Below are 27,815 nucleotides of genomic sequence, written 5' to 3' on the forward strand. Positions count from 1 at the left end.
TGTGGCGGCTTCTTCTGATATACGTCCTCATCAACAATGGGAAGTGAAAGTAACCCCTAGCAATGCTGTATAACTATAGCAGCAACACGTCTGTATATACAGTAGTACAGTAGTGTGCAAAAGTTTAAGGCAGGTGTGGGGGGGGGGGGGAAGCTGCAAAGTAGGAAAGCTTTCAAAAATAGAAGTGTTAATACATACCTCCCAACTTTCCATAGCAGCAAGGCGGAACGCTTGCGTGGTGTAGCCGCGCACGACCCAAAAAGGAGCGTGGTTTCCCGTGGGAGGGGTGTGATCTTGGGCGAGTGGGCGTCGCCGAGTGCCACCGACAATTTTGTGATTTTGGGGGCGTGCCCAGCGCTCCCCGAGCAGCTGGGCAGCCCCCTGCTCCCCTCCCAGCATTGAATAGATGCCGTGCGCGCGCGCACGGCATCTATTCAGTGATCACCGGCAAAGTAGCGGGTGAGCAAAGCCTCCCCCAACTACCCCCCCGCCCGCGGGACACTGCGACCTGCGGGAGGGACAGCGGGACAGTGTCTGAATAGCGGGACTGTCCCGCTGAAATTGGAACAGTTGGGAGGATGTTAATAGCTTATTTTTTTTATGAAAAGTGAATGGACTGAAAAGAAATCTAAATCAAATCCATATTTCAGTATCTAAATCAAATCACCCTTTGCCTTCAAAACTGCATCAATTCTTCTAGGTACACTTGCACACAGTTTTTGAAGGAACTCGGCCAGGAGGTTGTCCCAACATCTTGGAGAACTAACCTCAGATCTTCTGTGGATGTATGGTTGCATAAATCCTACTGTCTCTTCATGAAATCCCAGACAATGGGGTATATTCAATTAATGTCGGATCCTTTCCGACATGCATTTGCCGGAAAGTATCCGACATCGGTTATTCAATAGGACGGGCCGTTCTCACCATGTCAGTCGGATTGACATTGTCGGAAACGGGACTTAAACCTGTCGGATTTGGCCCCGTTTCTGACAGCAGCATGCCGTTCCGCCGTTCCGTGTGCTTTCCGACAGCTTGTCGGAAAAAATGAGGCTGGATTGAATAGGTCGGAACCCCTTCCGACCTATTCCAGTCGGAAACTGCCGTCTTTCCGACAAGACTGCAGTTTCCGACTCTAATTAAATATACCCCAGTGATGAGATCAGGGCTCTGTGGGGGCCGTATCATCACTTCCAGGACTCCTTGTTCTTCTTTACGCTGAAGATAGTTCTTAATGACATTGTCTGTATGTTTGGGGTCGTTGACCTGCTGCAGAATAAATTTGGAGCCAATCAGGCATCTCCCTGTTGGTATTGCGGGAGGCATACAATACCTGCTGTTGGGATCCCACCTCCAGAATCCTGACACCAGGTGAAACATCCCGGCTGCCGGCTGGAATCCCCACTTGGGTGGTGGTCCACGCCACCACTCGAGGGGGAATATGTCGCCACTGGGCAGGAAAGTGTGGTGAGCCCTTGAGGGGACATGCTGCGATTGCCGCCGGTAACCCTGGCTGTCTGGATACCCGGGTCGGTCTCCCGATAGCCGTGATATCATACGGAACCTGTATTGCATGATTGATAAGTACCTGCCTGTCTTTCTCAGCATTGAAGCTGTGAGTGTGATTTCAGCTGCCATGTACTACCCATTGAGGCAAAGAGCAGGTGTGAAGATTGATGTCAGTAGTGTTACTTTGTATTGTACCAGGAGATTTTCCTATGAGCATTGACGGAGACAAAAATAATAGAATGTAAAATAACCTTTGGGAAAGGCAGTGTGCATGAAGCTGGCCGCTGTTCCCAGTCGGGAGTCTAGAAGGGACTGTCAGGAATATTGGGAGGTGCGCCATGGTCCGCGGCAGCTGCATGCACCTGCTAATATGTGTACCAGGCAGGGCAGACTCTTCAGGCTGAATTGGGTCACCCCAGAATACGTTTTGGGAAGGCCCCAGAGCAACTCATTTGGCAGGGGGGGGGGGGGGGGGGGGGCGTGTAGCTACAAATAATTTGTCAATAAGATATACTACCAGTGGGATGTGGTTAATTTATCGGCTGTATGGATCCCGGCGTTCAGGATACCAACGTCGGAATCCCGACAGCCGGTGAAATGCCGCCACCCAAGGGGAATATAATAGTGTGGCGAGCAACCGGTCCAGATGTGTGGCAAGCGCATCGAGCCTGTGAGAGGACTAGTTGCGCTCGCTGCTGACATTATGGCAGTCGGGATTCGGGCGTCTGTTTCCTGCCTGCCAGGATCCCGACCGCCGGTAACTCATACCAAACCCTTACCATTGTTATTAAAAGGTATAATGTGTAAAATACTCCCAGCACCACAAGTGCATTATACACACTGTACTGCCCCCAGTTCACCTTATGCCACATAGTGCACCCACCCTGGTGATGTAGCTATGTGTGGGGGCCCCTGGGTGACCTCTCCGTTGCCCTGTTGTTATTCTGCCCCGCCTGTTTCCAAGATGTCCTGATTGGCTGCATTTGAACTGTAGGTGTGGTTTATGTCACAAATACAACATAAACAGGATCTCCAAAGCGGGTTTGGCACCTGGCAGAAATAAGAATAACATAAACACCCACGTATGGGCCGATATCCACACTGCAGGTCGACAGTCAAAAGGTCAACATGTAAAAGGCAGAAAGGGTCGACACAAGTCTGGGGCCTGTTGAGCAGGTCCGCTGAAGGTGATGACCATTATAACTGGTTCTCAGGTCTATGTCAGACCATTGTTATTCACTTTTAAAAATGTGTTTACAATTAGTACCCCAACAAGTTTTTAAACTGTGGGGTAGGTGTATCAAACCCATCTCTCTTAAAGATTTGATACACCTTCTCCAGTATCCAGCTGTCAGCCCTGGCCACCTGCCAGAGTAGCCAGAGGAAGAACACATCGCAATCAGTGATTGATTTGCCTGGCAAGAGTTTTTATGGCTTCGGGTTGCAGTAGGCACCTTGTGCTCATAGTCAATTTCCACCTAAAAATAGTCTGCGGCTGGAGGAGTAATAAAACCTGTCACTGTTTGCTGTGCACGGTGCCTGCGTGGATAGTGCCGTTGGGCAGGAAGTCCGGGCACAAAGCTTTGGCCTTCAGTACCGCAATACTGCCAGTACTGTAGAGCACAGGTTCTCAAACTCGGTCCTCAGGACCCCACACGGTTCATGTTTTGCAGGTCACCTGCAGATTTTTCAAATGTGACAGTTGGTGATACACAGTGCAGCTGCTGGGTGACATGGAAAATGTGAACCGTGTGGGGTCCTGAGGACCGAGTTTGAGAACCACTGCTGTAGAGCATCCGTGTACTCACTATATGATAACAGAACATAATACTGTCTGATATATTAGTGATATACATTTATTTTGTAGCACTCCATGGGTGGAATTCAATTGTTTGAAAAGTCGGTTGGGGGTCTGTTTTTTTCCTGTCTATAAATAGGAAAAAACAGACTCCCAACTGACTTTTCAAACAATTGAATATCCCCCCATGTGTTTATATCAGTCATTAAGGTGTATATTGTGCTTTTTTACAACCTCAAGCTTTGATGATGTGCTGTAGACGGGCAGAGTTGCCCACACATGCCAAATGTTGCCCATGTATGTTTTTCGGAATGCTTAGAAAATAGGCCCAGATTTATCAAGCCTTGAAGAGTGATAAATAGCACGGTGATAAACTACCAACCAATCAGCTCATAACTGTCATTATTTAAAACGCAACCTTTAACATGGCAGTTAGGAGCTGATTGGCTGGTGCTTTATCACCGTGCTGTTTATCACTCTCCTAGGCTTGATAAATCTGGGCTCAGTGTTGTAAAATTCCCTATTTTCTCCCTGCAAACTGTGTCCGGCAATATACGTGTCATATTGATAATGGGCCTAAGTTGGAGACCAGGGGCCAGATGTACTAAGCCTGAAAAGTGATAAATATCACTGTGATAAAGTACCAGCCAATCGGCTCCTAACTGTCATTTTTCAAACACAGCCTGTAATATGGCAGTTAGGAGCCGATTGGCTGGTGCTTTATCACAGTGATATTTATCACTTTTCAGGCTTAGTACATCTCCCCCCAGAAGTGAATCACACATCTACTTGTTTTTAGATCATCTTTAATGCGCTCGCATGGACTCAGTGTGTGCGCCGCTGCACAAATGGGAGAGGGAGAAACTAGCTGAATGTGACTAAGAAGTGATTGCCCAGGGGCCTGCTTTATTAAAATGTAGCTTTGAATCGGGGCATTTATACACCTCACTCATGCGGCTGGTAATCGGCCAGCAGACTAGGACAGTGGGACTTTGTGCATGGCTGACCCTAATATGCAGCCAGTTTAGAGAAACGGCTTCTGATTAGGGGGATGGGGTGGTGGGTGCCCTGCAAAGGCATTGCTGCCTCTCGTGACCTCTCATACTGTATATTCCATTGTTAACCCTCTCATTTCCCTGACCATAAATGCTGATATAGAGTCTCTGTTGTAGAAATGGTTTTGCTGCGGCTAGCAGCATAGTGGAAATGTTGATGCATTGTGGGTTGGGGTATTAATGTATATAATGTAATGTGTGCGAGGGATTTTCTCAGTGAATAGGAGGAATAGCTGTATTTGTGTTATTACCTGTATTTAATGAAATGAGGATAAATTAGCCTGAATGCTATTAACTTAATGTTGGGGCTGGACACCCCGAATCTAAACATAACACGCTGAGACTTGCACTTTCACACAGAAAAAAATGAAAGATGCAGGTGCACACTCCAAACATCAATAACTCTGGCAATCAGAACAATTATGATAAACTCTGCTATTTAACATACTGTAGCGTAAAATTGAGGTTCTCTGCATACTTTTTAGCCAAAATAAACGGGCCCACCTACTGCGGGTGACTTCATCAGGTGGGTCCCTAACATTCCTGAGGTTCAAGTTCAGAGGGGCCAGCACAGTATAACACTGTCTAAAAAGAATAACCCCACCGTGCCCACAGAGGGGGCAGGGCAGCACCAACATCTGCAGCGTGCCACCACTTCTTGCTGGCACATTTATTGTCCTGCCTCCTGATGATTTCATCTCTCCCACTACTGATTGAGACCAGAAATGGAACCTATTCATTTATTTTTATCCATATTGGTACCTACTATAGTATTTTCTAGAGCAGAGGTGTCAAAACTTTCCGCCTTTTTCTTGCCTGGACACACCTGGTGTCCTGAGGATTCTGCCCTCTTACACCTCTTCCTCTAATGCACATTTTACATCTATCTGTTTCATTTCTAACAATTCGGGCAGACTGAATATAATGGGTAAGTTGTTTGCTTGCCGCCTTTATTGGATCGTCTTTTTGCTGTTGATTTTTATCTTGCAAGTTGCTGTAGTAGACTTGAATCAGTTTAATTCCAGATGTCATGAGTAAGGGATCCATTTATCAAGCGGGGATAAGCCTAAACTGTGTCCCCCGCTTCACACCATTTATCATGGTTGACTCTAGAGAAAGCAGGTTTCCCTGCCAGTTGCCCGTTTTGCACCACGTAATGTCATCCCTACAGAACTCTTAACGGGTTGGCAAAGTGCGACAGTTCGTCATGCGTAAACGCTTAGCTTTTCACCGCAAACTGGCGCCATCTACGGAATGACAACATTTGAGGGGGAAAGGGGGCACCTTGTTTTGCAGGAGATTATCAGGGAGATAAATGGTGGAGGTACAGCATTCTGTATACAGCAGTTGTGATAAGCGGTGATACGGATTGTTATGTACAGCTGTTCTCTGGCTTAGTTTTAGCATCGCATTTATCGCAGAAGCGAGGGTTTTTGGAAACGGTCCTTAATGGAAGACCAGCTTCTATGCGGATTAGCTTTAAACTCAACCTCCCCCCCTGTCATACTCACTAGAGGGATAATTATTAAACTGATTTTGCAGAAATTCCCCTGACAATGGATGCAGAAATCCCCCCACAAAATGTAAGCGTCCCCTGGATGTATGACTGTGGTTCCCCTGTTTCCAGCCCGTTTCTGTGGGTGCTACAGTATATTGTGAACTTGGCCCCAGTAGCTGACACCATTGTAGCCTATCGGCTACAGAACACACATTTTACTGGGAGAGAGATCCTTGGGTAATAACCTACCGTGAATGTGCTGCAGTAGCATGGTGGGTGGTCCCGCAGCAGCAAGTAAAATGGTCGCATTTGCGATCGCTTTACTTTACACATCGCAGGGGCGGTCTCCTATCTGAGCCCCGGTCCCTGGATGTGTTTCTTAAACACGGAACATCATTCGTGATTCGTTATTGCAATAAGAAATTATAAGTGCCGCATCTAACACCTGTTAATAAATAGGCCTTTGGTGAGAAAAGAAAGGTCACACAACCCCTGCTAATGCATGGTAGTAACCAATATCTAATCAATGATGACCTCAATTAACCTCCAGCTGTGGACTGACCCGAGATCCGCCGCAGATAAATGAGATGCGGTGATGCTGCACAATAGTTTTATAATGATATGTGGCGATATTATTTCTGTAACCTTTTTCTATTGTTCTCGAATATAAAACAAGTTTCACATCTGTTGCAGACCGCGGTAATACCTCAGGAATATTTTTTCAGCTATTTTCAGTGATAGAATGGAGACCATTTATTTCTTTAGATGAATCAATAACTCTGTGATTTTTGGCAGTAACAGCGCTGTCTTGCGGGACGTAGAAGCAGTTCTGCCTCTCACCATCCATTGTTCTCACACTGAGGATGCCTCCGCGCGAGGCACCAGAGAGGAGGAATGGCCTGCAGTCAAACACTCCGTGGAAAGTGGATGCAAGGAGACACCGACATCCCACCGCAATTATTTCTCCCACAGAAACAATCAATTCACTAATAATACTCCCAGCGCAGACGTATTATTAAGTTGTTCTTGCTAGTATTGCTCATTGGAGGGCTCGCAATTTAAATAAAACGGAGATTATTATCATCATTTTTTTATGAAGGCAAAAAATGTTCCTTTTCTGGGCGATGTAGATAACCGTTGTCCCGTTTTTATGTGTTATGTAAAAAGAGCGAGATGCAGTTGTGCTCATTTATAATTCATTAAGATATTCTACAGATTGGATGCATTTGCTGAGCAATTTACAGAACAATGTGTTATTTTATGGGTGCCGTTTCAGCCATTATAGTCCTGGCCGCACCTGTTACAGCTGGCGTGCCAGTAAGTGCTGTAATTCCCAATAAGCAGAATGCTCGGTGCGAGGGTAGCTGGTGACCGGCAGAAGACCCTCCGTCTACCTATATTAATCCCAAATCATAGCCAGACTATCCGGCTGTGTGCATTAGTGGGGAATTGCTGTCGTCTTTTCTCTATCTTAGTCACACTCACCCTTGCTATAAGCACTCAGGCGTCTTTCACAGAGCTCACATCTTGCGTTACACCCCGATGGTCCGCATGGCGCACATCACAATGTATCTCCTGGGAGAAGCAGGGAAGCACCCCATCAAACCATAACCCACTACCAAGTCAGAGATCTGCCCCCTACAGGACAAGACGCAACCTTCCGTCCAGTTGTGGGGTCCTTTTGCTGAGTGGAAAATTAAGTACACTTATTAAGGCACTCTGTGGGCTAGAGCTAACCGAGGGGAGGGGGGGGGGCTAGGGTTGACCCCCACCTAGTGTCTAACCCTAACCCCCCATTGTGCCTAACCTTGACCCCCTGCTGCTCCCTGGGCCCTAACCCTAACATACTTCCCAATATTTGCCTTCTGGATGTCGAAGGTCGGCCTTCCGGTGACGGTCTCCCATGTGGTGTCAGGATTCCGGCATCAGTCACATGACCGTCAGCTTCCTGTCCATCATGATACTGACCGCATCCCCTGGCACCTATATCTCTACTGGGCAAACTGTTTTTGCTCAGCGTGTAAAGTCGCTGAAGGCCATTAACACTTTGGGGCACTTCCTGATCCTCTCTGGACCATCCCATGTTGGGCTTGGCAAACTGTCCGGTCACACTAATTAGGATTCTTTAGAAACAGATGAAAACGGCTGTTCAGACAAACTGGTAAAATACATTTGATTTAACCAATTTGTCTGAATGAGTGTTTTTGTCCGTTTTCCAGCATTTGGTGGCAAAATGTTAATTGCCATTTGCTCCCATCCATTACCAGATTTTGCTCCAACCAGCAAATTTGATTGTTTGGTTGGACAGTAAATCTTAAGGTGTATGGCCAGCTTAGTTCAAAGTTGTTCCTATATAGTGGCCAGGATGCCCTCCACCAAAAGCTGGCTCTATTAGGATTTCCGCAGTGTAGGTTGATCAACAGAGAATTTCTGAAGTATATTGGTGTTCTGGACATCTTACATGATCACTAGAGAATAACTTCTCAGGGGGTCACATCGTTTGAAGTAGGGAGATTCCCTTTTTTCAACCGAGAGCATCCCTGAGTCTGTGGGTAACACAATGGGGGAGATGGAGCACTTTCAACACACACACACACACACACACACACACACACACACACACACACTGTGCACCTAAGTTGGTCTGGTCATGACGTCCATCATAAAGAATGAACCTTAAGGTTGTCTAGAATAAGGCAAGCTGTACTCCACAACTGAGCATCAGGGTGAGAAAGACACGGGTTATGGGGGCCATCAAGTCAGAGAGATACAGGCGGTTCAGTATATCTTACACCTTCACAATGCCGACACTCATATTGTTGACATCAAAGCGTGGAGAGAAACAAGTACCAGACAATCAGCTCCTCACTGCCATGTTACAGGCTGTGTTTCACAAATGACAGCTATGAGCTGATTGGTTGGCGCTAAGCCTCATGGAATTGTTGACATTATGACAATTTGAACATTTCCTATGTCAACATTCTGTAGGTGAAGTCATTAATGAGGTCATCATTATCAATCTCGACCATCTGCTGCTGGTATTGTGAACAGTGTTATCCTGAATGTATACCGATACAGGGGCTGGACAGTGATAATGGGAGGTTTTATCAGAGATTGGAGAAGACGGATTTAGCTAGTCTTTCTGCTGTAGCCTGTTATATATGCAGGTAATAATAACCTTTATTTCATCTTTCCAGGTCCGTCATCATCCTTCACCCAGCAGCCACAGGACCAAGTAGTGGTGGCTGGAAGACCAGTGAGTCTACTATGTGCCATACCCGGTTACCATGGCATTGTACTCTGGATCAAAGATGGTCTGGCGCTCGGTGTGGGCCGAGACCTCTCTGGTAGGTGATTCCTGTGTACGCAGGTTGCACTTCACTCTGCAGAACAATATGGCTTTCCCAAAGTCGCGCCTTCTAACTGTCTTCACCCAGATCTGCAAATCCGGCACCGAGGGTTTGTACACGACTGGGTCAGGGCCCACGCACACGGACCTTTCCTCCTTTAGCCCAGGAAAAGAGGAACAGAAAAGCAAATAATGCCATTGATTGAAGTAATAACAATGCATGCAGGCCGTTTTGATACACTGTATTTCTCCTCTCTTGTGTAGTTAGGGTTAGGGGAATAGAATTATATACAGTAACTGCAAATACAGATGTGTCCTCTTACATCTTTGCACCATGTACTACAAGTCGCGTAAGTACCACATGAGTCAGTAGCGCTGAGCATCTTTTTTTTTGCGTTATTTTTCGGCAAAAATGCGTCTTAGACGCAAAGTAAGGTACTAAGATGCACTAGCAACTTCTGATAAACAGAATGCCTATATTTTGTGTGTGACTGCGACTATATTTGCATACAAAATGCTCTGGTACAGTGTTTTTCTGGAAAACACTGTAACGTGGCATTTTGCATGCAGATAGAGCCGCAATTACTCACAGAATATAGGCATGCTGCATATCATTTAAATCAGCAGAAGCTGCTTGTGCGTCCTGTTACATTATTTTGCGTCTTGGACGCATTTTTGGAAAATAATGCAAAAAAAGACGCTCAGCGCTACGAAGTCCTGTGGTAGATGGCAAGTCCAGTGGTTTGCTGCAACTGACCTCAGCCAGTTTAATTGTGCAGAAAATAAATATCAAAATAATTACCTTGCCGTCCGGCGCTAACTATACACAGGATAAACCTAACTCTCTAAAAAGACAACACAAGTTTTTACCAGGCACAGCTCACTGGATTTCAATAGCAGTTATCTCTTACAGAGATTCCATAGTCTCTCCTCTTTCCCCAAGCAGTGTGAGAGACAAATGATCAGGCTGACAGTCTTTTTAACACACCCATACAGGTGAAAGCCCTATTTGGCCTTTGTGAGGCTAATAGCTCAAAGGCCTGAACTGGGAATAAAAGGATTGAGAACCCTCCCTCTCTTCTCACATCCAACCCCAGGAACCCTTTTTGGCATTTAGTAAAAGCCAAAAGCTCTCAGCAGAGCCAATGCAATATACCTGGGGTTCTAAAACACATAGGTAAAAAAATGGGGCAAATATACCTGCATTCCACCGCTATTCCAGTGATCTTGTCACAATCCCTCCCTCTTAACCGGAGCCTTTATGTTACTCTGAAAGCCAGGGGGTAGGGGTCTGAGGAGGAGAACCAACCACAAGTTGTTTGCCTGAATTGATTTTTCTGAATTGTGTATTACAGAAACAGCATTGTCCTGTTTTGCTGCCCCCGGGTTGGTGGGAGAGGGACCTCAGTATCTTACTGCGGCGGCAGCGCTGGTATAGCTTAAAATGCATTTCATGTTTGGTTATAAAACCACGCATTGCAAATGAACAGAATGGATCAATTGGAGCACAAATGGGAGAGTATCTGTGCTGCTGAGAGGTAGCGGTGAATTCCTGCCCTGTCAGCATATTGATCCATCCGCAAACAAAAGATATTGACTAATATAGATATTGCTTTATGTTATAACCTTTTTCTAAGTCTCTGAATTAAAGCTACATTATATGCGATTGATTAATACTATTGATGCGTTCATTAGTTTAATGTGATGTTTTTCTCCACTAATAGTAGAAGTTATTACACGTTTTAGCTTTTATTGATAATTATATGTTGTGATGTTTGATAGCTATGGAGGCAGTATGCCAAAGTTACTCCTTCAAGTAAGGAAGTGTCGGAATCTGTTGGCCTCACCCTGCATGGGGGCATATTAGCTTCACCCGGTATATGGATGTATTGGCCTCATCCAACATAGGGGCATATTGGCCTCACCCGGCATGGGGGTATATTGGCTTCACCCGGTATATGGGTGTAGTGGGCTCATCCAACATGGGGCATATTGGCTTCAACCAGCATGGGGGTGTATTGGCCTCATCCAACATGGGGGCATATTGGCTTCAACCAGCATGGGGGTGTATTGGCCTCATCCAACATGGGGGCATATTGGCTTCAACCAACATGGGGTTGTATTGGCCTCATCCAACATGGGGGCATATTGGCTTCACCCAGTATGGGGGGTGTATTGGCCTCATCCAACATGGGGGCATATTGGCTTCAACCAGCATGGGGGTGTATTTGCCTCATCCAACATGGGGGCATATTGTCTTCACCCAGCATGGGGGCATATTGGCTTCACCCAGCATGGGGGGTGTATTGGCCCCATCCGGCATTCGTGTGCTGAGTTTCGCATATTCCTCGAGCATGGCCTTGAAGAGTTCCATATGGAATTCTCTCAATCATTTTTAATTCACCCAGAATTCGCAGCCCAACCACACCACAGAGCAGCGGGGCCTGGGTACTGAAGGGGGCGTGGCCAAATCTGGGAGGATTGATCACGCACCCCCCCAAAAAAAAATAAAAAAAGTAATGGAAAATACTATACGCGGTGCCAGGATGTCTGATGTATGGTTTATACTTTTGATGGGATGCAGAACTTAAAATATGTAAATGACAAAGTAAAAGCCTTAATTGTAATATTGTATCGCCTGCTAATTGGCCTGTACCACTCTCACTTTGCTCATTATTGCCATTAACCCTTTACATACACAATCTTGACTCTGCTGTGTTAATGTAGGATACCCCCGATACTCTGTAGAGGGCGACCATTTGTCTGGGGAACATCACTTGAAGATTCAGCGCGCAGAACTTCAGGATGACGCACTGTACGAATGTCAGGCCATACAGGCCGCCATCCGATCACGCCCAGCCCGGCTCACTGTATTGGGTAAGTCATTACATATCACATACAGTATACCTGACCCACTGTAGTCTTATTGATGAATGGGAACCACCATACAGGAACACTTGGTACCAATGTAAGCAGTAAGTAGGATTGCAATGTATCGCTTGTTTAATGCAGGAGCACATGTAAAATGTATATAATATAGGGGGTCATTCCGAGTTGATCGTAGCAGCAATTTTGTTAGCAGTTGGGCAAAACCATGTGCACTGCAGGGGGAAGGGGGGGGGGGGGGCAGATATAACATGTGCAGAGAAAGTTAGATTTGGGTGGGGCGTGTTCAAACTGAAATCTAAATTGCAGTGTAAAAATAAAGCAGCCAGTATTTACCCTGCACAGAAACAAAATAACCCACCCAAATCTAACTCCCTCTGCAAATGTTATATCTGCCTCCCCTGCAGGGCACATGGTTTTGCCCATCTGCTAACAAAATTGCTGCTACGATCAGGTCTGAATTAGGCCCCTTGTGTTGTATTATATAATGCAGGGCACATGTAAAATGTATATGATATTGTGTTGTATTATATAATGCAGGGCACATGTAAAATGTATATGATATTGTGTTGTATTATATAATGCAGGGCACATGTAAAATGTATATAATATTGGGGGTCATTCCGAGTTGTTCGCTCGCAAGCTGCTTTTAGCAGCTTTGCACACGCTAAGCCGCCGCCTACTGGGAGTGAATCTTAGCTTATCAAAATTGCTAACGAAAGATTAGCAAAATTGCGAATAGACACTTCTTAGCAGTTTCTGAGTAGCTCCAGACTTACTCGGCATCTGCGATCAGTTCAGTCAGTTTCGTTCCTGGTTTGACGTCACAAACACACCCAGCGTTCGCCCAGACACTCCTCCGTTTCTCCAGCCACTCCCGCGTTTTTCCCAGAAACTGTAGCGTTTTTTCGCACACACCCATAAAACGGCCAGTTTCCGCCCAGAAACACCCACTTCCTGTCAATCACATTACGATCACCAGAACGAAGAAAAAACCTCGTAATGCCGTGAGTAAAATACCTAACTGCATAGCAAATTTACTTGGCGCAGCCGCACTGCGGACATTGCGCATGCGCATTAGCGACTAATCGCTCCGTTGCGAGTAAAAAATAACGAGCGAACAACTCGGAATGACCCCCATTGTGTTGTATTTTGTGTGTTTACAGAAAAACAGCTTCAGTAGAACCTTAAATCTTCCAGTTTCTGTTGAGCTGTATATGATATAAGCTTCGTACGCTGATACTGACTTTTTTTCTATAAGATAATATTGGTTATACCTCCCCACTCAGCAAAACCCCCAAATGACCACATTTTTGCAAAAGAGGTAACTACTGATAGAGCCACACTGATGTAGTGCGACTCCATCGCTCGCAGACGTGCACTCCCGGCCCCGCCTAGCCCCGCTACAGGCGTGCACCGAGACGCTCCTGTTGTAGTGAATGGTGCGCGTCACGGACGCTGTGATGGGCGCGCCCAGACATAGACGGAGCCACTATTAGCATGGCTCCATCTGCAAAAAGCAACTTTGTGTTTATATATTCTACCCAGCAACAAGAAATACTTTGTGGTTCTTTCTTCAGAATCAGTCCATTCGTGCAGGTAACTATGACTCTGTGGGCCTTGGAATCAGGGCCGGAGAGGCACTTTGTGGGCCCTGGTACGTGGCCACAGACGCTCAGGAAAACATTTACTGTAATTAGTACCTGTCCTGTTCCTCTCTGTGTGACCATGCTCAGATCTAGGGAGGTAAGTTAGGGCTTAATGACGCCATGAAGCTGAGACTCCCACTGGCAGTAACTAGAACTTGGGGACTTTCAGTAAGATTTTCCCTCATTTGAGCGCCTGCAGTGCTGAGGACAAGTGATATACGCCGGTGGCAAGTCCCATTGAAGGAGATAAATAGTAATTATATTCATAGCGTAGCTCCCTACATTCAGACATGTGACTTCTCAATGACCCACGCCCTTGGGGAATTATACATAGCGCTCAGAGACGCAACTAGGAATTAAATCTATCTCTCAAAACTATAACTTTTTCTGTTGTGATTGAATGGGGCTGTTCTGTAGCTGGCGTGCGTGTGTTGGCTTGTGCGGTACGTGCCCGCCTGCAGCTGTTATTATATATCACTGTGACATAACCCAGTGCAGTGACACTAGCCAGCTCCGCCTGATAATATAATGACTGAGCACACAGATGTAGGTAAAGCTTCAGGAGGGTGTACATAACCAGTTATCCAAGTAACGTAGTGTCATAGTGGAAACTGCCAGTTATTTATGTAGCACACACATAGTCCGTGGCTCTGTACAGAAAATGCTCTGTCACTCGCATCTCGGTGGAGCTTGCACTCTGTATTCCCCATCACACGCATACGCACACTGGTATCCGGATGATAGATCTACACTGTCTACATACGCGGTTAATGGGTCGACAGGACCATAAAGCCGACATGTAATAGGTTGACAGCTACAAAAGGTCTACATGCTTGATTTGGACTACGATTGTGAATAGTAACCTGCAGCGATGAAAGGCACCTTGCCCGAATTGTGGCGAGCGCTTACGTTTGCTATAATTCCATATAATAGAAAATTAAACAAAAAAACTTGTGTCAACCTTTTCTGTGTCGACCTTTTCACCCTGTCGATCTGTTGTACTGTCAACCTTTTCCAAGTTGACCTTTCGACCTTGTGGACTTAAAGGGTCGATCTACAGTAATGACTATCGAATTCCTGTCGCTATTCTGTACCATAAGCCTCATTGTCGTGGGGAGCCGATGACCTACCGGTGTGTGTCCCCTGACCTTGTGTGTCTCTTGGATGTTGTATGTGCAACAGACTAGATTGGGAGGTTGTTGTTTTTTTAGAACTGGTGTTTTTGCCCATAGCAACCAATCAGATTCTACTTAACACCTATCTAGCTGCTTCTAGAATATAATAAATAGAATCGAATTGGTTGCTACGGGCAACATCACCAGTTCTAAAATAAAAAAACCTCCCATCATAGTAAATTTACCCCCATGTGTCATTTTCTTGTTTCTGAAAGCCAAAAAGTGATATAAGCAGGAATTGTACCTAGAATGTCTATACAAATAGCTTGAGATCAATCACAGGAAATGGCATTGTGCGGGATTAGAAGTGTATCTAGAGCTTATTACAGGTAATACTGCTGAGAGCTGCCATTACAGCCAGCCTGCCTTATAGTGCACTCTCATTGTTTTATTTGTAGGGACATTAGTTGATACAGAGGAACAAAGTTCCCTTCCTAATGTCACATCAAACAGCTGGAGAAAGTATCGGAGCAGTTCTGCATTTCTCATTGGCAGTATAAAGAGGGCGCTTTTTATTGGAGAAATGGGAAGAGTCCGGAATAAATGACATTTCTCGCTTTTTTAATGATATATATACAGGGCTATATTGTTTCACGGCCATGTATCGCAGCACAGAAGTATAGCAGGAGAAGCAGTTCAGACATCACCTGCTCAGTCCAGCCCTTTAATAATAAAAATACTGCAATCTTCGTAGCAGTAAAAGACGTGGTCACCTAGGTAAGAAACAGAGAAGCTCATTTGTGACAGGAAACGTGAAGACCTCTTAGAATCCAGTCAGTGATCGTTCTACTCTGCAGGTTATTCACACCGACCGTATTCAGGGCGTCAAGAGCTTACACTAGAGAGAACGAGGCGGGTGAGAGACGGCGACTTACAACCATCATCCCTCATTATGTAAATTGTGACTTTAAAGTGAGCGCAGCGTTAAGCCTCCCCCCCCCCCAAAAAAAAAAAAAAACATGATGAGTTGTTAAGAGTTGAGAAAATTGATTGTGATGAAATGATTGGCTGATTTTTGAGGCAGTTCAGCTCATTAGCTGTTTGAATAAGCTGTGATGTTAATTAAACAGCGCCTGGAGAAATTCAAACATGACGGATTTCTGATCAGAGTGCTAGGTAAACATTTTTGCTGAATCGCTGGGGTGTTGAGTGTAGATGTACATCAAAGCTGTACGAGGGAAGGTGGGGTGTTTAGCACAAGAGACGAGCCCCCCTTGCCAAAAGGGTAATTTTGTGGGGGGAGGGTGTACAGCGTGAGTGGGAGGTTGCCGGAGGCTGCGCTCGGAAAGGGCCAGACGCACTCTTGAGATCAGGATTTTCTTGACTCTCCTGTAATTAGTGCTGAATTCTTTCTAGTACTGCAAACAAATTACTTACTATATTTTGACATTCTCCCTGGAGGAGGAAAGAGGTAACTGGAGACGCACATACATTTGGATATTTTTAAACTGATATAAAATAAAGGTATCAGAATATGATATGGTTTAGAGATGGATGGATAGATCAGCGAATCGCTAGAGCAGAGGAGGATTGGAAACTTAGGGAGTCAGCCAGATCTGATCGCTGGGCTGCTAATTTTGCTGTCCTGCGTTTGGATAGTCGCCGCCTCCAGGGGGAGTGTAAATTCGCCGTGCAAGTGTGCGATCCCATGTGTACGCCGAGCTGCTAAAATTCACTTAGTGCAGGCTCTGTGCAGCCCAGGACTTACTCCTACAGTGTGATGAGAACGGGCTGATCGGGGCCGGAGCTGACGTCAGACACCCTCCCTGAAACCGCTTGGGCACGCCTGCGTGTCTCCTGACACTCCTTGTAAACACTCAGTTGCCACCCACAAACGGCTTCTTCCTGTCAATCACCTTGCGAACGCCCATGCGATCGGATCTTATGCACCATCCCGTCGCTGACCGGCGATGCCCGTTGCTGTTGTCCGATGCGCATTGCGGTTCATAAGCATTCGCAGTTAGGACCTGATCGCCCGTTGTAAAGTGGCACTGGAAAAAATTCCTAACAAGGCCTCATATAGGTGGGACTAACTGAAATATAGATAGGACTAGCCGCAATACAATACAGAGAGCAGCCATGTGATTGCCATATAGAACATTGAGCATTAGGTATTGCTATACAGTACAGACATCATCCAAGTGACCTCCATACAAGTAAAGACAGCGTCAAAGTGACCGCCATATGGTACAAGCAGCATCCCAGTGACCGCCATGCAGTACAGACAGCATCCCAGTGTCCACTGTACAGTACAAATCACATCCCAATGGCCGCCATACTGTACAGACAGCATCCCACAAAATACTTTGCCATAAATAATATTCATACAATATACATTATGATTCCCTATGTTGTAATTGGATCCTGATCGGGGAATTCAACCAACGGCGGTAAATTGACCCCCCCACCCCACCTCCCGGGATATTCAATTGCCCATGATGCTGGCAGTTGTCTGGGATAGCTTTTTGCTTGCCTGAGGCAGGCGAAACAAAATCCTAGATAACCAGCCCCATCACTCCGTTTCCCCCCCCCCCCCGAAAACACATAGGTCCGGGAACTTATCTCTAACCGCACCCCCCCCCCACTACCTGCCACCCTCCCATTGCCCCCCATTCAGCATCTGGCATCAGTCAATACATAAAATAGCAATGGTAGTAAAGCATTTTTTTTTAAAGTACCCGTCCGGTGAGCGCTGTGTCCGGTCTGTACCTGGATATGAGATAGATGATAGATAAAGAGAGATACATATTTACATACGTTATTAGAGAGCTGGCTTTTGATCCCTGTCTGCCCCATATGTAATGTGCTGGAAACAGGGTGACATTCTGTAAAGGGTTACTGTGTAAGAACAAGGTACAGTAGCAGGACCATCTGCAAAGTGATAGTCGACCTCCTTAATCAATGTGGTTGGTGAGAATGCTTTGTACTTCCAGACAGCTAATCAATGCTGCTTGTACAGAGACAACTACAATGGTCTGACAAGGGCAAGGCAGGGGTAAGTGCGCTGTTGTGCCGCTGAGAGTGGCATGAGTCTTCCCGGGTTCTGATTCAGGATGAAGGATAATAACTTGCACAGTTGTACCAGGCGGCACCTGGGAGCGGCTTCTTTCAAGAATAAAGATTACGCACACAATGATCAATCAATTGAAAGCACACTAATGGAACCTCGGTGTAATATGGCCTGTATAACAACGGGTCCAGAGGGATGGCATAGTTTATTGGGATCAGCGTTACTAGGACGGACACCAGTTGAATTTCTAATGCATGGGACTGAGGCAGAGTAAGGCGAGGGCTCAGGCAGGGGACAGCATGACAGCGGTGCCTTACACAGACAGCATCAGCTAGCTGAATGCCTGCTCACTGTACCCGCAATAAGATCACGCTTTGATTTCCATGGGACATTGGTGTGTGGCACCAATGAGGGAAAGAGCTGCCCGCTTGCCCTTACCTCCCTCATTCTGCCTCTCTAGGCGTAAAGGGTCTGACTGAAGTATATTCAAATGCTAGTCTCAGAATTCCTGGGAACGTCAACGATACTCCTCCTGACACGCCCATGAGACAGATATTGGAGGGGGGGGAGGTGCGGAGATCTTGGCATGGTGACGTCGTCTGTCCCAGCACCAGGTGTGGAGGCCTGGACTGTCCCGGTTGCAGCAATTATAGCTCAATGTGCAGAGCATTCTGTGATACGTGCACTTATTGTGATATATGACCTTTATCACATGTTTTGTGTGAGTGACATTGATCTGTTTCTACAGTAAGGTGTTTTTTAAACAGATTTCACTATCGTGCGCCCCTTCTTGTTTATAGCATTGTAGTAAGAAAACCGCTCTCTGGGGAAAGGCCGGGAAGGGCGGCTGCACTGTACGTGGATGGAATAAGCCTGGGACTGACACACAGACTTACGCTGACTATTGCGCAGAAGGGTTTGTGATTCTGCAGATATTTTCTGCGGTCACTTCAGCCTGCTGCCTAGGGATGCCCATTACTTTGCCACCCCATTTCTCATTGGCGTCTATCCCGATGGCAATAGACCCTTTGTGCGTACACTCTGTGTAACGCATGCACCGTGCGGGTTTTCTGAATTGTCTGTGCATGCGCAGTTGCAAATATCGCACAACTACCCGGACACCTGCGTTGCAGGCGTCTCTGAATTATCCCCAAAGAGTCATTAGTGTGAGATGCGGTAAAATCTGCATTCTGGATTCTCCGCATGTTTATTCAGTCTTCCTGTGCAGAATACAAATACAGGTCTGGTGGACATACTGTAAATCAGATGTGCTTCCAACTCTATAAGCCCCTTAATGTATCCTGCAAATAGGTGGTGGATTTACACCGGTGGCCCTGGGTAGTCCACTGGGGCGGTACCTAACATCTAAATGGGCTGCTAGGTTTGCAGATTGGCGTAAAAATCTGAGGAGGTGCACTGTGCAAAGGTATAAATGTCACAACAGAGGCCGATCTACAGTACAACTGTACTACGCGTTTCACTAGAATAAAACGTTTTCATTTTCTTCTCTAAGATACAGATTTATTTAGTCTTGTGTTTGCCTTCATTTACACATTGGGGTGAGAAAAGGTAAGAACTGTCTTTATTGCTAGCGTCACTGTTGTGTGCTTGTAGCTAAAGCACGGCTGTAGGATGTAAAACGCGTGCCATTACTAGTATAGAATGAGGTGTGATCTCAGCCAGCTCAGAGCTGGTAAATGTTTCTGCAAAGTGGAAATGGTTCTGCGCACGAAACCCATAAGAGGCGGCCTCTCAACCACTTTATCGTATAACGCAATTCCCAGGCAGCAAGGTACAATTTTGCTCTTGCACTGCTTCACAAAACTAGCGGCCCAACTTTTTACCCGTCACAGAATGCCCCCTCTCTTGGTCAGTGTATACGTCTGCTCCAAACTTAAGCAGCGATCTAGGTGTACAAAGCACAATGCCTGATCTGATGAGTGACCTCCGTGGAAGACGATTACGACGAGGACTGGAAAATGAGGAGGGGGATCCACTTGTATAGAATCTATTGTTGTCCAGTCAATTCAGCGTGGTTACATCGTGCTTTTTAGCAATGTGCCAGTCTACTAGAGATCTCTATTCTACCTTTTGGTGCAACAGACGTTTTTCTGGCGTTGTAGAGGGTTAAAGCATTTCCCAGCCGCATGAAACCAGTGTTCTGTGTAAGAAACATTTACGTTCCGTTCCTTTTCAGAAGACAAGTGAAACTGCTGTACTTACATACCTATTAAGGATGTTTTTTTTGCCAGGGTGCGTCCTCTGAACTCAGCTGCCAGCTTTCATTTAGCCGGCAATCGTCTATCTTGCCAAGTTCTGCGATATTCATCCGATGCAGCCGTCTCCGATACAGAAGGTAGATGAGACAGGAGAGGAGCTGTGTCCGGGGCCGCACTACTTCCCCCGCAGGGTGGCAGGTGATGGCCAGCAAGGAGAGGGATAACAATCTCTAAGTCAAGTTCACCACACTGGACCATGAGTTCTGGGTCATGTATTTTTTAGAGATGAGCGGGTTCGGTTCCTCGGAATCCGAACCCCCCCGAACTTCAGCCTTTTTACACGGGTCCGAGGCAGACTCGGATCTTCCCGCCTTGCTCGGTTAACCCAAGCGCGCCCGAACATCATCATCCCGCTGTCGGATTCTCGCGAGGTTCGTATTCTATTGCGAGACTCGGATTCTATATAAGGAGCCGCGCGTCGCCGCCATTTTCACAAGTGCATTGAGATTGATAGGGAGAGGACGTGGCTGGCGTCCTCTCCGTAAGAATAGATAGAGACACTTGAGTTGATTTACTACTAACTTAGTAATTTTGGGGAGCATTAGGAGTACTCAGAGTGCAGAGTTTTGCTGATAGTTACTAGTGACCACCACCAGTTTTATTTATTATTTAATATAATCCGTTCTCTGCCTGAAAAAAAACGATACACAGTCACATACCATATCTGTGCTCAGCCTCAGTGTGCTGCATGATAATATCATCTATGTATATCTGACTGTGCTGAGTGCTCACTGCTCACACAGCTGAATTGTGGGGGAGACTGGGGTGCAGTTATAGCAGGAGTACAGTGCACACTTTTGCTGCCAGTGTGACTGACCAGTGACCACCAGTATATTGTCTGCCTGAAAAAGTTAAACACTCCTGTGGTGTTTTTTTTTTTTATTCTATAAACGCATTCTGCTGACAGTGTCCAGCAGGTCCGTCATTCATTATATTATATAAATATTTACCTGCAGTAGTGTTATATTTTTTTTGTTCATCTTTATCATCTTTATCATCTCTATATTAGCAGACACAGTACGGTAGTCCACGGCTGTGGCTACCTCTGTGTCGTCAGTGCTCGTCCATAATTGTATACCTACCTGTGGTGGGGTTTATTTTTCTATCTTCTTCATACTAGTAGTTTAGGAGTCTGCTGACAGTGTCCAGCAGGTCCGTCATTATATTATATATACCTGCAGTAGTGATATATATATCTCATTATCATCTCTATACTAGCAGACGCAGTACGGTAGTCCACGGCTGTAGCTACCTCTGTGTCGTCAGTGCTCGTCCATAATTGTATACCTACCTGTGGTGGGTTTTTTTTTTCTATCTTCTTCATACTAGTAGTTTAGGAGTCTGCTGACAGTGTCCAGCAGGTCCGTCATTATATTATATATACCTGCAGTAGTGATATATATATATTTTTTAAATCATTATCATCTCTATACTAGCAGACGCAGTACGGTAGTCCACGGCTGTAGCTACCTCTGTGTCCTCAGTGCTTGTCCATAATTGTATACCTACCTGTGGTGGGGTATTTTTTTCTATCTTCTTCATACTAGTAGTTTAGGAGTCTGCTGACAGTGTCCAGCAGGTCCGTCATTATATTATATATACCTGCAGTAGTGATATATATATATTTTTTATATCATTATCATCTCTATACTAGCAGACGCAGTACGGTAGTCCACGGCTGTAGCTACCTCTGTGTCGTCAGTGCTCGTCCATAATTGTATACCTACCTGTGGTGGGGTTTATTTTTCTATCTTCTTCATACTAGTAGTTTAGGAGTCTGCTGACAGTGTCCAGCAGGTCCGTCATTATATTATATATACCTGCAGTAGTGATATATATATATATTTTTTATATCATTATCATCTCTATACTAGCAGACGCAGTACGGTAGTCCACGGCTGTAGCTACCTCTGTGTCGTCAGTGCTCGTCCATAATTGTATACCTACCTGTGGTGGGGTTTTTTTTTCTATCTTCTTCATACTAGTAGTTTAGGAGTCTGCTGACAGTGTCCAGCAGGTCCGTCATTATATTATATATACCTGCAGTAGTGATATATATATATATATATATATATATTTTAATATCATTATCATCTCTATACTAGCAGACGCAGTACGGTAGTCCACGGCTGTAGCTACCTCTGTGTCGTCAGTCACTCGTCATCCATAAGTATACTAGTATCCATCCATCTCCATTGTTTACCTGAGGTGCCTTTTAGTTGTGCCTATTAAAATATGGAGAACAAAAATGTTGAGGTTCCAAAAATAGGGAAAGATCAAGATCCACTTCCACCTCGTGCTGAAGCTGCTGCCACTAGTCATGGCCGAGACGATGAAATTCCATCAACGTCGTCTGCCAAGGCCGATGCCCAATGTCATAGTACAGAGCATGTAAAATCCAAAACACAAAATATCAGTAAAAAAAGGACTCAAAAATCTAAAATAAAATCGTCGGAGGAGAAGCGTAAACTTGCCAATATGCCATTTACCACACGGAGTGGCAAGGAACGGCTGAGGCCCTGGCCTATGTTCATGGCTAGTGGTTCAGCTTCACATGAGGATGGAAGCACTCAGCCTCTCGCTAGAAAAATGAAAAGACTTAAGCTGGCAAAAGCACAGCAAAGAACTGTGCGTTCTTCGAAATCACAAATCCACAAGGAGAGTCCAATTGTGTCGGTTGCGATGCCTGACCTTCCCAACACTGGACGTGAAGAGCATGTGCCTTCCACCATTTGCACGCCCCCTGCAAGTGCTGGAAGGAGCACCCGCAGTCCAGTTCCTGATAGTCAGATTGAAGATGTCAGTGTTGAAGTACACCAGGATGAGGAGGATATGGGTGTTGCTGGCGCTGGGGAGGAAATTGACAAGGAGGATTCTGATGGTGAGGTGGTTTGTTTAAGTCAGGCACCCGGGGAGACACCTGTTGTCCGTGGGAGGAATATGGCCATTGACATGCCTGGTGAAAATACCAAAAAAATCAGCTCTTCGGTGTGGAAGTATTTCAACAGAAATGCGGACAACAGGTGTCAAGCCGTGTGTTGCCCTTGTCAAGCTGTAATAAGTAGGGGTAAGGACGTTAACCACCTCGGAACATCCTCCCTTATACGTCACCTGCAGCGCATTCATCATAAGTCAGTGACAAGTTCAAAAACTTTGGGCGACAGCGGAAGCAGTCCACTGACCAGTAAATCCCTTCCTCTTGTAACCAAGCTCACGCAAACCACCCCACCAACTCCCTCAGTGTCAATTTCATCCTTCCCCAGGAATGCCAATAGTCCTGCAGGCCATGTCACTGGCAATTCTGACGAGTCCTCTCCTGCCTGGGATTCCTCCGATGCATCCTTGCGTGTAACGCCTACTGCTGCTGGCGCTGCTGTTGTTGCTGCTGGGAGTCGATGGTCATCCCAGAGGGGAAGTCGTAAGACGACTTTTACTACTTCCACCAAGCAATTGACTGTCCAACAGTCCTTTGCGAGGAAGATGAAATATCACAGCAGTCATCCTGCTGCAAAGCAGATAACTGAGGCCTTGGCATCCTGGGCGGTGAGAAACGTGGTTCCGGTATCCATCATTACTGCAGAGCCAACTATAGACTTGTTTGAGGTACTGTGTCCCCGGTACCAAATACCATCTAGGTTCCATTTCTCTAGGCAGGCGATACCGTAAATGTACACAGACCTCAGAAAAAGACTCACCAGTGTCCTAAAAAATGCAGTTGTACCCAATGTCCACTTAACCACGGACATGTGGACAAGTGGAGCAGGGCAGACTCAGGACTATATGACTGTGACAGCCCACTGGGTAGATGTATTGACTCCCGCCGCAAGAACAGCAGCGGCGGCACCAGTAGCAGCATCTCGCAAACGCCAACTCTTTCCTAGGCAGGCTACGCTTTGTATCACCGCTTTCCAGAATACGCACACAGCTGAAAACCTCTTACGGCAACTGAGGAAGATCATCGCAGAATGGCTTACCCCAATTGGACTCTCCTGTGGATTTGTGGCATCGGACAACGCCAGCAATATTGTGTGTGCATTAAATCTGGGCAAATTCCAGCACGTCCCATGTTTTGCGCATACCTTGAATTTGGTGGTGCAGAATTATTTAAAAAACGACAGGGGCGTGCAAGAGATGCTGTCGGTGGCCAGAAGAATTGCGGGACACTTTCGGCGTACAGGCACCACGTACAGAAGACTGGAGCAACACCAAAAACGCCTGAACCTGCCCTGCCATCATCTGAAGCAAGAAGTGGTAACGAGGTGGAATTCAACCCTCTATATGCTTCAGAGGTTGGAGGAGCAGCAAAAGGCCATTCAAGCCTATACAACTGACCACGATATAGGAGGTGGAATGCACCTGTCTCAAGCGCAGTGGAGAATGATTTCAACGTTGTGCAAGGTTCTGCAACCTTTTGAACTTGCCACACGTGAAGTCAGTTCAGACACTGCCAGCCTGAGTCAGGTCATTCCCCTCATCAGGCTTTTGCAGAAGAAGATGGAGACATTGAAGGAGGAGCTAACACTGAGCGATTCCGCTAGGCATGTGGGACTTGTGGATGGAGCCCTTAATTCGCTTAACAAGGATTCACGGGTGGTCAATCTGTTGAAATCAGAGCACTACATTTTGGCCACCGTGCTCGATCCTAGATTTAAAACCTACCTTGGATCTCTCTTTCCGGCAGACACAAGTCTGCAGGGGTTCAAAGAACTGCTGGTGAGAAAATTGTCAAGTCAAGCGGAACGCGACCTGTCAACATCTCCTCCTTCACATTCTCCCGCAACTGGGGGTGCGAGGAAAAGGCTCAGAATTCCGAGCCCACCCGCTGGCGGTGATGCAGGGCAGTCTGGAGCTACTGCTGATGCTGACATCTGGTCCGGACTGAAGGACCTGCCAACGATTACGGACATGTCGTCTACTGGCACTGCATATGATTCTCTCTCCATTGAAAGAATGGTGGAGGATTATATGAGTGACCGCATCCAAGTAGGCACGTCAGACGTACGTATACTGGCAGGAAAAAGAGGCAATTTGGAGGCCCTTGCACAAACTGGCTTTATTCTACCTAAGTTGCCCTCCCACAAGTGTGTACTCCGAAAGAGTGTTTAGTGCCGCCGCTCACCTTGTCAGCAATCGGCGTACGAGGTTACTTCCAGAAAATGTGGAGAAGATGATGTTCATTAAAATGAATTATAATCAATTCCTCCATGGAGACATTCACCAGCAGCAATTGCCTCCACAAAGTACACAGGGAGCTGTGATGGTGGATTCCAGTGGGGACGAATTGATAATCTGTGAGGAGGGGGATGTACACGGTGATGAATCGGAGGATGATGATGAGGTGGACATCTTGCCTCTGTAGAGCCAGTTTGTGCAAGGAGAGATTAATTGCTTCTTTTTTGGTGGGGGTCCAAACCAACCCGTCATTTCAGTCACAGTCGTGTGGCAGACCCTGTCACTGAAATGATGGGTTGGTTAAAGTGTGCATGTCCTGTTTATACAACATAAGGGTGGGTGGGAGGGCCCAAGGACAATTCCATCTTGCACCTCTTTTTTCTTTAATTTTTCTTTGCGTCATGTGCTGTTTGGGGAGTGTTTTTTGGAAGGGCCATCCTGCGTGACACTGCAGTGCCACTCCTAGATGGGCCAGGTGTTTGTGTCGGCCACTTGGGTCGCTGAGCTTAGTCATCCAGCGACCTCGGTGCAAATTTTAGGACTAAAAATAATATTGTGAGGTGTGAGGTGTTCAGAATAGACTGAAAATGAGTGGAAATTATGGTTATTGAGGTTAATAATACTTTGGGATCAAAATGACCCCCAAATTCTATGATTTAAGCTGTTTTTTAGTTTTTAAAAAAAAAAAACACCCGAATCCAAAACACACCCGAATCCGACAAAAAAAATTCGGTGAGGTTTTGCCAAAACGCGTTCGAACCCAAAACACGGCCACGGAACCGAACCCAAAACCAAAACACAAAACCCGAAAAATTTCCGGTGCACATCTCTAGTATTTTTGGGAGTTTGGGAATAATTTGTAAAGACAAAATAAAAGATATGTTAATAATGTTGTCCAGTTATTAATGCTGGACCTACGAATCCAAATACGTTTTATGAATGTTTTTTAATGTGGAATGTATAAGTAGAGTACTGTAGTTCTACTTTCCTTTGTTGTTGTGACGGGGCAGACATCACACCACAATTGTGTCACTCGGGTTCCTACAGCCGGTTTGCTTCCGTGAGTTACATGACACTGAAACACATTGCGGGAAATAAACTTTTGTGAAATGTACAGTATGTGTACATTATTGTCCGTAACCTTGACAATGACCTGAGCAGCCCGCATGGACAATCACAAGTGATGGAAGACCTACACAGGTCCATGCTTTCTCCAGGATTTATACACATACCTGCTGAGCCTGGCTCGAGCTCTAGTTAGCCAAGGCATAGAGAGTTTCTTTAAAGGGCTTATTGGTAAATGTCACGAAGGATCATTTATGAGGACTGCAAGGCAGACCCTGCTCCATGATGGTGTGCACCATTACAGTTATTTATATAGTTAGGCCACCAAGAGACGGCTCGTGTCCCAGTACTAAGTGGGCGTGGTCAATGGCCAATTGTGGTCATTGGATCATGTCTTAATAGCGCACGTTGCATGGATGGTAAGGAAGCATGATGTTTCTCCTTCATGGGCCTTGCTGAGAGTTCCTTGCTGAAATAAACGCACACAAATGTTACTCATATACTCGTATTGTGCTCTGACGCAAAACAAGGTTATGGGTTTGCAGTTTTGGGTGACATTCCCAGCCTATGTAATGTTATCATATGTGACATATAGTATACTGCCATCTTGATGTCCCTCTCACACATTGTTTATGTAAGATGTCTATGAGGTTTGAAGGAGAGGTCAAGGGAATGTTCTACAGTATGTAACAATGGCAGTGCTCCAGAAGTAATAGTAAGCTGAGATTTGGATGGAATTTCTTTCACTATGCAGTGCACATTACCGCCTGTGCTCACCGTCATGCAAAGTGTACGCGTAGAAGCAACTTCCCGAGAGCAGAAAGTGGACGAGCCACGATAATATGATTCCAATCAAGCTCCTGCCCACTTCACTAGGGAAGTAGACTATGTCCAGGTGGGTGCCATGCTCCCCCTAGAGCCCTGGTGAACTCACCCGAAATTCGGGAGTCCCCGGAACATTTCATGACAGTATGCAAGTATAATGCACTCTGGTGTTAAATATCTGCATTTACATGTGCATCATTTTTGCATATAGGGCCTTATGCAGGTTTGTTAGCAAGCCCAAAAAATCACACTAATGGGCAAAACCATGTGTACTGCAGGTGGGGCCGATGTAACGTGTGGTGTGGTCACACTGAAATCTAAATTGCAGTGTAAAAATAAAGCAGCCAGTATTTACCCTGCACAGAAACAATATAACCAGTAGCGGATCTTGCCACGGGCAAGCAGGACTTTTGCCCGGGGCGCCGCCATCCGGAGGGTGCCGCCCCATGGCAAGATCCGCTACTGTGCCCGCCGCTGCCGCTCTGTCCCCCGCTGGTCCCCCGCTGTGAAGGGAACTAGACGCTACCTGTCTAGTTTCCCTTCATGGA

General features: G+C 46.0%; 1 protein-coding gene across 3 annotated transcripts in view; it reads left to right on the plus strand.

Annotated features, from left to right (window-relative positions):
• Nucleotides 1-27,815, plus strand: part of KIRREL3 (kirre like nephrin family adhesion molecule 3) — a 1,017,151-nt gene that overhangs the window by 597,589 nt on the left and 391,747 nt on the right. For all 3 annotated transcript variants that reach the window (XM_063943670.1, XM_063943671.1, XM_063943672.1), the window contains exons 3-4: nt 9,055-9,204; nt 11,934-12,083. In XM_063943670.1, the coding sequence (XP_063799740.1) occupies nt 9,055-9,204; nt 11,934-12,083 (300 nt within the window). The remainder of the gene's footprint in view (nt 1-9,054; nt 9,205-11,933; nt 12,084-27,815) is intronic.

This window comes from Pseudophryne corroboree, chromosome 10 (genome assembly GCF_028390025.1).
Source record: "Pseudophryne corroboree isolate aPseCor3 chromosome 10, aPseCor3.hap2, whole genome shotgun sequence".
Lineage (NCBI taxonomy): Eukaryota > Metazoa > Chordata > Amphibia > Anura > Myobatrachidae > Pseudophryne > Pseudophryne corroboree.